We start from the raw sequence: 12748 nt of genomic DNA, 5'->3' as shown, positions 1-12748 counted from the left end.
TTGGTCTGAAACATCAACTATTTATTTATTTCATACATGCTGCCTGACTGGCTGAATTCCTCCAGCATTTTGTGTGTTTTGCCTTGGATTTCCAACACCTGCAGATTTTCTCGTGTTTGTGATTCTACAGTCAAAGTCACTTGGATCGCATTTCTTCCCTGTTCTGATGTTTAGTCTGGACAACAGCTGAATCTCTTGACCATGTCTGCATGCTCTTCTGCACTGAATTGCTGCCATATGATTGGCTAATTAGATATTTGTGTTAACGAGCAGATGTACAGGTGTATCTAATAAAGTGGCTACTGTTTTGTATAACATTTATTCATATTTCAGTTCTGTGACCTAGATTAAAAGTAAGTGGAAGAATACACTTAAAATGAACTCTGGCTGTTAAAATTTTATCCATTTTATGCACTCAATTGCCATAAAGAAATGGCGATAACAACCCACTGATGGACTGATTTTAATCAACTGCATTATATTTTTAATATTTTGTGAAATGTTTCTTCACTGTGAAGGGAGATTTGATAGAGGCATATAAAGTTGAGTCGTATATACAGGGTAAATGCAGGCAGGCTTTTTCCGCTGATGTAGAAATCATGGGTTAAGGGTTAAGGGTGAAAGGTGAAATGATCAAGGGGAACTTCTTCACACAGAGGGTAGAGCAATTGTGAAATGAGCTGTCAGTGGTGGATGTGGGTTCCATTTCAACATTTGTCTGTGGTGGCCAGTGCTATCATGTTTGCTGTTGTGTGCTGGGGCAGCAGGCTGAGGGTGGCAGACACCAACAGAATCAACAAACTCATTCGTAAGGCCAGTGATGTTGTGGGGATAGAACTGGACTCTCTGACGGTGGTGTCTGAAATGAGGATGCTGTCCAAGTTGCATGCCATCTTGGACAATGTCTCCCATCCACTACATAATGTACTGGGTGGGCACTGGAGTACATTCAGCCAGAGACTCATTCCACCGAGATGCAACACAGAGCGTCATAGGAAGTCATTCCTGCCTGTGGCCATCAAACTTTACAACTCCTCCCTTGGAGGGGCAGACACCCTGAGCCAATAGGCTGGTCCTGGACTTATTTCCTGGCATAATTTACATATTACTATTTAACTATTTATGGTTTTATTACTATTTGTTATTTATGGAGCAACTGTAATGAAAACCAATTTCCCCCGGGATTAATAAAGTATGACTATGACTATTTAAGAGACGTTTGGATAGATACGTGGACGGGAGGAGTATGGAGGGCTAGCGTTCAAGTGCAGGTCAATGGGACTAGGCAGAATAATAATTTGGCACATACTAGATGGGCCGAAGGGCCTGTTTCTGTGTTGTAATGGTCTATGTCTCTGACTAATTTTCTTTTATTTCTATTTTTTTTCAGGACGCCTTTGTCGAACTTTATGGAAACAATGTGCAGCCTCTTTTCCACGTTCCATGGCCTTCGCTTAGGACTGTTTTGAGCGTTGCTGCAGTGGGGGCTTGTATAACCTTTGCTTACCTGGCCCATCAGTATTAGCCACGATTATTCAAGAGACCTTTATCAGGGCTGCTTGTAGGGGCACTTTCATATTACAAACTTGTGGTTTTTATCTATCGGGATCCAATTATCACCCTCCATCTCTCTCTTGTATTTATAATCATTGAAACTTTTCAGGTATGTCATTAGCTTTGATCTTGGTGGTGGTGGTTGGGAAAATGTTCGCAGGAAGCAAATGGTAGAAGTACATCTAACCACGGGTTGGATTTCCTAAGGCTGGCTGGAATCTACATTTCATGAGGACTCTGTTGCTTGGTGTTCCACACACAGGAAAACGAGGACCCTGACTTTGGTCATGTCTCGCAGTGAGGCATTACAACTAATTATAAAGCAGCGCCAGACAGATAAACACAGTGGATTTGTGTGATGGGTAGGCTCACAGTAACCCACTGAGCTGGTGTTGATAATGGAGGCTTAGGCAGCTGTGTGAACTAAGTCTCCTAATGAGGGTGAAATTCATTGTATTTTTTAAGCAATCTGCATAGAAGTATCTAACAGCCTCCAGTAGAACCTGCTTGAATGCCTGAGAAGTAGTTCTGCTAGATATGGAAATGTAACTGAATGGTTTAGTAGCATGGTTACTAAATTAACCATGAGAATAAACAGCGAGTGGGTATGACATGAGTACTTCACCAGCAGAATAGAAACATGATATTGAGCTTGCATTTAGAGCTGTTTGCGATGGAAATGCTCCTAATATATGAATTGAATAATTCAAGAATAAATTAGAAATGGGACAGGAAGGGGAGAAGAGGGTTTATCTGTTTTACAAAGTGAGGTTAATTGCTTATGTTGCCAATTACAAGCACTGTTCCTTTTCTAAAGTGAACCATAAAGCGTACAATTTTCTCCAATATCTGATTTGGAATGTCATCTTGTAAAGTTTTCTGTGATTTAATGTGAAAAACATATTTAATGAACTTTAGATGTCAAGACAAAATTTTATAATATTATTTTTGCCATGGTTGCTATTGTATGAGATTAATTTTAAAACAAAGAAGTCCATTCCATTTCCTTTTAAACTTAACTTAAAAGTCAGTTTTATTTAAAGTTTACAGTTATTAACAAGCTGCTAAAAGGGAAGCTTCATCAAATATTTCTAAGTGGAATTAATACCAAAAGGTAATTCTGAATCAGTTGTGTGAATTTAAGATACAGTTCACTTTGGAAATTGCAGCTAGTTTTGAACTGCTGGAGATTTGCAAAATTTTGCTTGCCACTGAAATGTGGAATATTCTGTCTTCAAAGAAGGAAGGTTGTGATTTTAGCTCATGGAAATGATTGCATGGGAAAACAAATCTTGGTTTGCTTTTTGAATGGAGCCTGACTTCAGCTTTCTGTTGGGAAGCTCACTATTCTTTAGTCTGACCAACTACAAATGACAACTGCAGCTTGAAGAATCTGACAACTTACACTGTGTTCTGATGCTCTCCGACTGGAGAACTTTACCACACTCTCTGAAAAGTCTGAAAATTAAAGTGAAGTGAGGATTACCAGATACAATGGAAAAGCTAATCAGCTTGTAGGAGGAGTGCTCTTATCTACTTACAGACATCAACGTCAATCTACCAGCATTAAAAAAAAAGACAAAGTGAATGTAATATAAAAGAATAAGTACATCTGAAAACATCCTACAGCTATAACAGTATTGTACGCTCATGTGTGGAGTGATCGTAAAGGGTTATCAGGAATATTAAGTACATTTTGGAATAATAAGCTTGTATGTGGGTGAAAAAGATATTTCTGATCATTATACTTTCTGTAATTTGTATATGTTTGTGCATCTGCAGTGCACTCTCGTGTATCATTTCAGTAACAGCGTGGATGTGACCATGTCATTTTGGAAGCTGTGCGTTTGTATAGGATGTAATATGTTCTGTGACTTAGTGTCACCACTGTTTGCAAACTTCTGTGTTATTGTACTCATACTCCCTACTGTGTGCAATCTATCACTCTGATGAGCTCTAATTTGGTAAAGTTTCAAACCTGGAAAAGAGCTTTTATAGGTGAAATAACCAGAAAAGCACCTGGTTTTATTGAGGTCAGGCATACAAATTATTGGCTTCTCAATCAAGAGCCAAGTCCAACCCAGCCCAAAATATTTTTGTGCTTTATTTTATTTTGGGGGGGAGGAATTAAACTTACGTGGGATTTTTCTAACCCATCTTAGAAGCTCAGCAACAACAAATCAGAAGTATCTCCTTATCTTTAGTCTGAAATAGATCCCAGGTATAATAATATTGATTCTTTATTTAAAAAGGGCAAAATAAGCAGCTGCTGAAATTCCGTCACCAGACAGCTATTCAATGGCATGTGCGACGTTGTTCTGTAATACGTGATGCAAGGCAATGTCTGAAGTACTAGCAGACATGAAAATTAATTATATATTTGTTCAAAAATCTTTCTCTGTGGCATCTGGAATAAGTGAGGCCACCTTTATTGGACGGATTTGATTGATTCTCTTTTCAAAATTCATTATGAATATGTAAATATTGTTTCGGCAATAATCCTAGGCAGAGTTCACAGTCTTTGTGACTATTATGCAAAGCGTTCAGAATGAGAATCATGTTTATTTTCACTAACGTATAATGTGAAATTTGTTGTTTGCTCTTGTAGCAATTAGTAATTATTTACTTGGAGCAATATTTTTTCAAAATCATGACCAAAACGTAGATCAGATTTCTAAAGTTACTGTTAATAGTTCATGGATTCTGCATTTTGAATAATGTAGGTGAGGCCTCCTCTCTGAACAGGAATTAATTGCTTTTGAGAAGTTTTAGCCTCTTTTTATTTAGTATGCACCATAAAATTAATTCTTCCCTCCTCCCACTTCTCACCTGCCTATCACCTCCCCTGGTGACCCTCCTCCTTTCCTTCCTTGCATGGTCCACTCTCCTGTCCTATCAGATTCCTTCTTCTCCAGCCCCTTAACCTTTCCTACCCACCTGACTTCACCCATCACCTTCAGGCTAGCCTCCTTCCCCTCCCCCCCAGCTTTTTATTCTGGCGTTTTCCCCTTTCCTTTCCAGTCCTGAAGCAGGGCCTCGGCCCAAAACATCAACTGCTCATTCATTTCCATTGATGCTGAGTTCCTCCAGCATTTTGCGTGTGTTGCTTTAGTTAGCTGACTGCAATAAAACTCCGGTCTGTTGTATGATTTGGCAACTGGCTCGCTGGGTGCAGGTTCCTAATCTCCCTACAATTCCCCACGGCCGTAGTCCACGTGCTGTTTCGGAACTTGCTGGGTTCGGTGGAAAACTTATTATACTGCTACACTTTAAGCAAGTGAATTTAAAGAGTATTAATTAGAATAGCATCCAATAGCCTGGAAAGCTTGCTAGTCAGCACCACCAAGAGTCCCATGTCTGCTAGATTAAAAACTTTACTGCAGTTGTTGATATTTCTAATGCAATAGACTATCAGGAAAATATACTTCCAACAGGTAATCTTGGAGTTGTACAGTACAGAAATGATCCCCAGCCCACCATTGCCCATTGCCCTTTGCCCTGATTCTCAATTGCCCGCATTAGGACTGCATCCTTCTATGTTATATTAAAGTAGTATAAGACATCGGTGAGGCCTAATTTGGAATATTGTGTGCAGTCCTGGTCACCTAACTACGGGAAAGATATCAGTAAGATTGAAAGAGTACAGGGGAAAATGTATAAGAATGTTGCTGGGACTTGAGGACCTGAGTTATGGGGAGAGGTTGAATCAGTTAGAAATTTATCCCCTGGAGTGTAGGAGAATGAGGGGAGATTTGAAAGGGGTATATAAAATTATGAGGGTAATAGATAGGGTAAATCAAGGAGGCTTTTTCCACTGGGGTTGGGTGAGACTAGAACTCAAGATCGTGGGTTAAATGTTTGAGCAGGGCATGAGTGGGATCTTCTTCACGCAGAGGGTGGTGAGAGTTGATGGGACTAGGCAGTATAATACTTTGACATAGATTAGATGAGCCTTTTTCTGTGCTGTAGTGCTCTACGTGTGTCTAAATGTCTCTTACAGTAATCGTATCTGATTCCACCACCACTTCTTCTGGCATCACATTCCAGAAATCAATCGCTGTCTCTGATTTTTTTTTTTAAAGGTGTACTTTAACCCTCAACTTCAAAGTAAAATTCATTATCAAAGTCTGTATGTGTCACCATACACTACCTTGAGATTCATTTTCTTGCAGGCATTTATAGGAAGATAAAGAAATACAGTAGAATTAACAAAAAGCTCTGGATAAATAAAGACTGGCAACAACCAATGAGCAGTTCGGGAGTCTGATGTCTGAACAGAATAGTTGTCCACAAACTTGGTGGTGTGGAACTTGATGCTTCTGTATCTCCTGCTCGGTGGCAGCATTGAGAAGACAGCAAGGCCTGGCTGAGGGTTGTGGGGGGCAGGGGGCATCATTCGTGATGGATGCTGCTTTCTTGTCGCAGTTCTCCTTGTAGATGTCCTCGTTGGTGGGGAGGGCTTTGCCTCTGATGGATTGGGCTGTATCCACTGCTTTCTGCAGACTTTTCCATCCTGAGTCTTCTGTCATCATTTAAACTGCAGCCTCTTGTTTTTGATGCCCACACCTCAGGAGAAAGACTTTGACCATCTACACCCATCAGGACACCCCTTAGCCTCTCTCGTTCCAGGGAAAATTAATCTAGCCGATTCCGTTTCCTTCTCATAATGGAAGTTCTCCAAGCCACATAACATCCTGGGGTGAATCTCCTCTGTACTCTCCCCAGCACAGTCAAATCCTTCCTTGGGCATGGTGACGAGAGCTGCACACAATACTGTTTTGTGAATAACATCCCAGCTCTTCAATGCCCAGACCTATGCATGCTCTATATGCCACCTTCACCATCCTATCCACCTGATTTGCCACTTTCAGGGAACTGTGGGCCAGGTCTCTTAGATCTCTGTTCAACATTCCCGAGTACCTTATGTCCATCCCAAAATGCGCCACCATCGATTAAATTTCATCTGCTATTGCTCTGTCCATCTTTCCAATAGATCTATATTCTACTGTAGCTTTAGATAATCCTCCTCACTATCCACACCACCAATTTTATTGTCAACAGCAAACTTTCTAATCATAATTTGATCATTCACAACCAAGTCATTCATGTACTGTATATGAAGTAGTCACAGGCTTCCAGTCTGGAAAAAACCCTACCGTCATTACCCTTTGCCTTCTATCAATAAAGCAATCCTGCATTCCATGTGCCTTAATGTACAGGACCAGACCAAGGTATACAACCTTGATAAATGCCCCTATATAGACAATATCTACTGTACTAACATCTACCAATAATCTTGGTTACTTCCTTCAAAAAATTGATCAGAGTAGTGAGACAGGATTTGCCCCTCAAAAGTCATGGCCAATTTTCCTTAACTAATCCTCACCTTTCAAAATGAATGTAACTCCAGAATTTTCTTCAGTAATTTCTCCACCACTGTTGTAAAGCTCACCAGCCCTTAGTAGAGAGATTTACCTGATGAGTTTTTTTGCTGTATTCTCCCATCTTTGCTGGTTAATACTGGGGCAGCTCTAGCATCATTTGGAGGTGACAACACGATAAACAATTCTGACAAGATCCTTGTCAGGGTTTTATCCTTTGATACAAGTTCTGATAGAATGCACTTTCATGGGTTTAGATTGGAAAAAGTGTATATTTTCTGGATTTTCATTTTCTAGAAAGACGCAGGGATTATGTATTTTTTTAATATTTCTTTTTGTTTGGTGTGCTCTTCTTACTAATGGAAAAATTTAGTGAAGTTGGCTAGACCAAGATATCACCTAAGCTCATCACACATTTAACCTAAACTTCTGCTAGCCGTTTTGTAATCGAAGTTGATTAATTTAAATATTGTCCTGATTGTTTGCATTTAGATAATTTGAGGTGGAAGAGTACTAGGAAAGGTTCCAAATGGAAAGATAGTTGTCAAACCAAATGCAACTATTTAATCCATTAGACCTATCATTAAAGGTACTATAAATATAATGCTTTGAGTGGCATTCCACAGGTTGATTGAAGTCATCCGATGAAGCAACGTTTGAGAACGTAGTACAAATGGATACTCAAAATGGAAATGTAATCACATTAGTAATTGAGGATATCACAAGAATGGTAAAATCTATTCTTTGTGCCTGGAACATAGGTAGATATACACTCAGTGCACCTCCTGTGCCGAATAAAGTGATCCCTGAGTGTATATTTGTAGTTTTTGCTGCTGTAGCCCATTCACTTCAAGGATTGACATGTTGTGCATTCAGAGATGGCCTTCTGCACTCCACTGTCGTTTGAGATGCTGTCGCCTTCCTGACAGCTTGAAACGGTCTGGCCATTCTTCTCTGACCACTCTCATTAACAAGGTGTTAATGAGAACACACCGAACTGCCGCTACCTGGATGTTTTTTGTTTCTCACACCATTCTCTGCAAACTAGAGACAGCTGTGCATGAATATCCCAGGAGATCGGCAGTTTCTGAAATACTCAAGCTACTGCTGTCTGGCACCAACCATCAATCCATGATCACATTTCTTACCAATTCTGCTGTTTGGTCTGAACCTCTTGACTATGTCTGCATGCTTTTATCCATTGAGTTGCTGCCACATGATTGGCTGATTAGATATTTGCATTAGTGAGCAGGTGTACCTGGTGAAGTAGCCGCTGAGTATAGATGATGTTTCCAGGTACGAAAAGGCAAAATCTGGTCAATATCAATTTGTTATACTTCAGTACTTCTAAACATCTTTATGCATAAGGCTGTTTCTTACATTGCAAACTTTGATTTAAATATTTTTTCAATGGAAATGAGGTCAGCTAATTGTAAAATGGAATTTATTGAGGACAAATATTTTAGTGTTGTATGTCAGCTACATGAATAAGTGGGACAACATTTTAAGTATGTGAATAATCAAAGAAACGGAATAAAGGAAATGAGTGCTGCATCTGTGGAGGCCAAGTCTTTATGTATATTTAAAGCAGAGGATGATAGATTTTTGATTGGTCAGGGCAGGAAAGGAAATGGGGAGAAGGCAGAAGACTTGGGGCTGAGGGGAAGGTTGGATCAGCCATGATGGAATGGTGGAGCTGTCTTGATAGGCCAAATGGCCTAACTCTGCTCCTAAATTTTATGGCCTTATGATCTAAGGAGGATTTGCATTTGCATATCAGATTTCAGCGTGTTCTAAAGTACCTGCCAAAAATGAACATGTAGAATGCAGTTAATGTTATAAGATATAAAGGGTTACAGCTAGTTTGCATACTACAAATACCTAGAATCAACAGTAATTGAGGGCTAAACATTGGTGATTATCACCCTTCCCTTATGCAAAGTTGTTCCATACAGTATCTGCATAGAGCCCTGATTTGGTGTGTTATCCTGATGAAATTTCGTACAACAGAAACACTCCAGAGGTTTGAATATGAAAATCATTTAACTTCCTTGTGCAGTACCAAAGGAGATGATGGATATTCTCTCACATGAAATCTTAACTGAAGGTCTTGTCTATTTTTCCAACTGTGCATAGAGATAATTTGGTAGTTTTAAAGTTCGTAGTAAATTTGTTCTCAAAGTACATATATGTCACCATATACAACCCTGAGATACATTTTCTTGCAGGCATACTCAGTAAACCCATAGAATAATAACCATAGCAGAATCAGTGAAAGATTGCACCAATTTGAATGTTCAACTAGTGTGCAAAAGACAACAAACTGCAAATATAAAAAGAAAGAAATAATAATAAATAAATAAGCAATAATTATTGAGAACATGAGATGAAGCGTCCTTGAAAGTAAGTCTGTAGGTTGTGAGAACATGTGAATAATAGGGCAAGTGAAGTAGAATGAAGTTATCCTTTGATTCAAGAGCCTGATGGTTGTGAGTAGTGACTGCTCCTGAATCTGGTGCTGAATACTCTCCACCACACATTTACAGAAGTTTTATCAAAGAGAGAAGAGGGAGGGAATTATCTGCATTGTTCTTGCTAATTCTTATTTATATCTCACTAAAGCAGTATATCGGGTCATTGTCTGATTACTGTTTGTGGGTGTTTGCTCTTTGCAAACTGGCTCTTCCATTGCCTACACTGTAGCATTTACTGCACTTCTGAAGTGCTTCATTGCCTACAAGGTGCTTTACGACATCCTGAAATATGAAATTTCGAAGTAAATTTATTATCAAGCACGTATATGTCACCATATACTACTTGAGATTCATTTTCTTGTGGGCATTTGCAGTAGAACAAAGAAATACAATAGAATCAATGAAAAACTACTCAAAAAAGACTGAAAACAACCAATGTGCAAAATAAGACACTGTGCAATTGCAAAACAGAGAAATAATAATAATAATAAATACATAAATAATCCTGAGAGCGTGAGTCCTTGAAAGGTGCTATTTAAATACAGATCAGGTTTCCAACTTGCTTTTTGTCTCTTTTGTTCATTCCGTACTAAAAATGTTTTTCATTAGTTTATCGCCCTGATATACAAGTTTTTGGTACTTAACAAATTACATTCTTGTAAATAGTTTGTATATAAATTGACTATTAATTCAACCAGTGTTTTCCTCTTTTATTTTCAACCACAGGCAACTTGTTTCAACTGATTTATAATTGAACAGGTATCATACACTGATGCACTTGTGAAAGATTAAGTTCTACTTAATTTAGAAGTTTTTGGCTGTTGTGGGAGCCATTGCCGCTATCTCATATTGATTGCAGAATATTTAATGATTGTTGTCGCCCTCCTCCATCCAGTACCACAACAATATTAGGCACAGTTAAGTAGAAAGAGATTTGGTCACTGTTTTTAACTGAGTTCACAAAAAAACCCAAAATAGTCCAAGTTTCACAGTCAGCTGTAAATTGAGTAATTTTGCAATCAAAATCCAACCATTTCTGAGGTGTGGCTTTCTACTGATGTCATTCTGATATTAGTTTGTGGGGAGGTTTCAGGTGTCTAGAAACAATCATCATACAGACCATGAAATCTACTACAAATCTCTCATACTTATTAAACTAGACTGTATCAACTGGAATTCACTCATTCCAGTTATACAGCTCTGATCGAGTCAAACACATAGAATCTATTTTTAAATATAAAAATGTTTTAATCTTGGATTGGAGAACTTGAGAGTCCATAATAATTCAAGTGATTTTTCAAGATCAGTAATTATGACTTAATAAAAGCACTTTTTAAAAACTCGCTCCATCTTAAGCATCTAGGTCTTTTTGTACGGCAAGAATGTTGCATCAAAATTTGAAGTTAACATAAATTAATATCAGTAATTTTACAACTTTTCCTGTCTCAGTCAACTTAAAATAACTCTTTGTATTGTACTTATTATAGTAGGATACTGACTTCGTATAGCCCTTAGAAGAGGGTCTCATTGCCAGTAATTCTTGTATTGCAGTTTAATTTTGCATGTGAAAACACCTGAAATCTCTGCCAGTTTTACAGTGCAGTGACAGAGAGCACTTCATTACAAAGGCAAAATCTGGATTTATTTTTGTTTGAAAAGATAGCTGGATGTTTGTTCGAAATACTAGATGTTAAGAGTTTATATTCATTTGAGAGCTGCTCATACTGATTAATGTGAGATTGATAAAAATGTTTTGATCAGATTTTTCCTGTGGTAATCTATGATTTCCTTAAATAATTTTCCTCTGTTTTCCTGTACGTATCTGAAATATATCAAACTGCTAAATGTCAGAATTAAGAGTGTTGGTGTTTCAAGCCTCTATGAATATAGGTAACCAAAAATAGAAATTATGCTGGGAAAAATGTTTTGTTCATGGAAAGAAAATCATCTCTCTTGTGTGTATGGCAGCTGGGGGAAAAATATTCTGGAATGTACATTTGCAAGCTCAGTGCTTTTTCATTATTGATTTGATGTGTTGTTCAATATGTCCTGTTAAATATTGAAATGTTCACAAGCCTAGAAATGCTGCACACTTTGACAGTGGTGTTTCAAAGACATATTTGCTAGTAAATAGCTACCCAACACCTCACCCTGCATTTTACGGCAGCGTGTCAAAAACTTGTATATAATAGGGACTTTATATAAGCTACACATTACATATTTGTTTAATTAGTATGAGAAGTGTCAAATATCCAGAATTCCGTTTTTAAAAAAAATCAAAATGTATGATTTTGGAGTAGTAAATGCTTACACATACTGAGTTTGTAAACCAAAGTACTTAAATTTTTTTTAAACATACTTAATTGATTGTTTGTAATAGTTGTCAAAAAAATGTTGTAGATATCTGCTTAAACATAGTCCACCTACTTCCTTAGTGTATAGATCATATTGCACAGAATAAAAAAAACATAATTATTGTCTTTTGTTGCTTTTTATTGAAAACTATATTTATTTTGTTGTGTCATCAGTCTAATGGGGGGGGGAGGTGTGGTGGCAGAAACCTCAAGCCTTCAAAAGACACAGTTTAGGAGTTAAATGCAAATTTGGAGAGTGCGGTAGATGAGGAGACAAGATCGTGCATCAATAAGGAAACAAGATCGTGTTGTTTGTATTTTTGTGCAGGAGGGGGAATTTGGGTGTCGATGTGCCTGATCTGTTTTGTTCCTTTTATGTGTTGAGGGATTTGGGGGTTGATGTGCCTGGTCTGTTTTGCTTGGTTTTTGTGCAGGAGGAGGGAATTGGGGGTGAATGTGCCTGATCCATTTTGCTTGTAACACACATAAAAGTTGCTGGTGAACGCAGCAGGCCAGGCAGCATCTCTAGGAAGAGGTACAGTCAATGTACCTCTCCCTAGAGATGCTGCCTGGCCTGCTGCGTTCACCAGCAACTTTTATGTGTGTTGCTTGAATTTCCAGCATCTGCAGAATTCCTCGTGTTTGCCATTTTGCTTGTGTTTTTTTTTGTGCAAGAGGAGGGATTTGGGGCTTGATGTGCCTGTTCTGTTTTGTTTTTGCGGGGAAGTAGATGATTGTGCTGCCTTTCTTTTCCTTCTTGGATTCCTGGCTACCCAGAGAACTGAAGAATTTCAGAGATAATAAAATGAACCTTTGAAGAAAAGGCAACAACGCTTAGTCAACTGAAAGTCAAAGTTTCCTGATAATAAATAAATTCTGTTTCCCTGCTGAGTTTGGGATTAATTTTACTTATTTTGAGAATGGTACCATGAATAATCCTTACTGGTCATTCCCAACGTGTCATAAATTTCTCTTCTGATGTATA

General features: G+C 38.3%; 1 protein-coding gene across 1 annotated transcript in view; it reads left to right on the top strand.

The window, feature by feature from the left end:
- The window catches only part of LOC140212448 (apoptosis regulator Bcl-2-like), a 149388-nt gene extending 137522 nt beyond the window's left edge, over positions 1 to 11866 (top strand). Inside the window, exon 2 of the mRNA XM_072283257.1 lies at positions 1391 to 11866. Within this exon, the coding sequence (XP_072139358.1) occupies positions 1391 to 1525 (135 nt within the window). The 3' untranslated portion in view covers positions 1526 to 11866. The remainder of the gene's footprint in view (positions 1 to 1390) is intronic.
- The last annotated feature ends 882 nt before the right edge of the window (positions 11867 to 12748 follow it).

This window comes from Mobula birostris, chromosome 19 (assembly GCF_030028105.1).
Source record: "Mobula birostris isolate sMobBir1 chromosome 19, sMobBir1.hap1, whole genome shotgun sequence".
Taxonomy (NCBI): Eukaryota; Metazoa; Chordata; class Chondrichthyes; order Myliobatiformes; family Myliobatidae; genus Mobula; species Mobula birostris.
The sequence above is the reverse complement of the archived record's forward strand: the minus strand, read 5'-3'. Positions and strand labels throughout refer to the sequence as shown.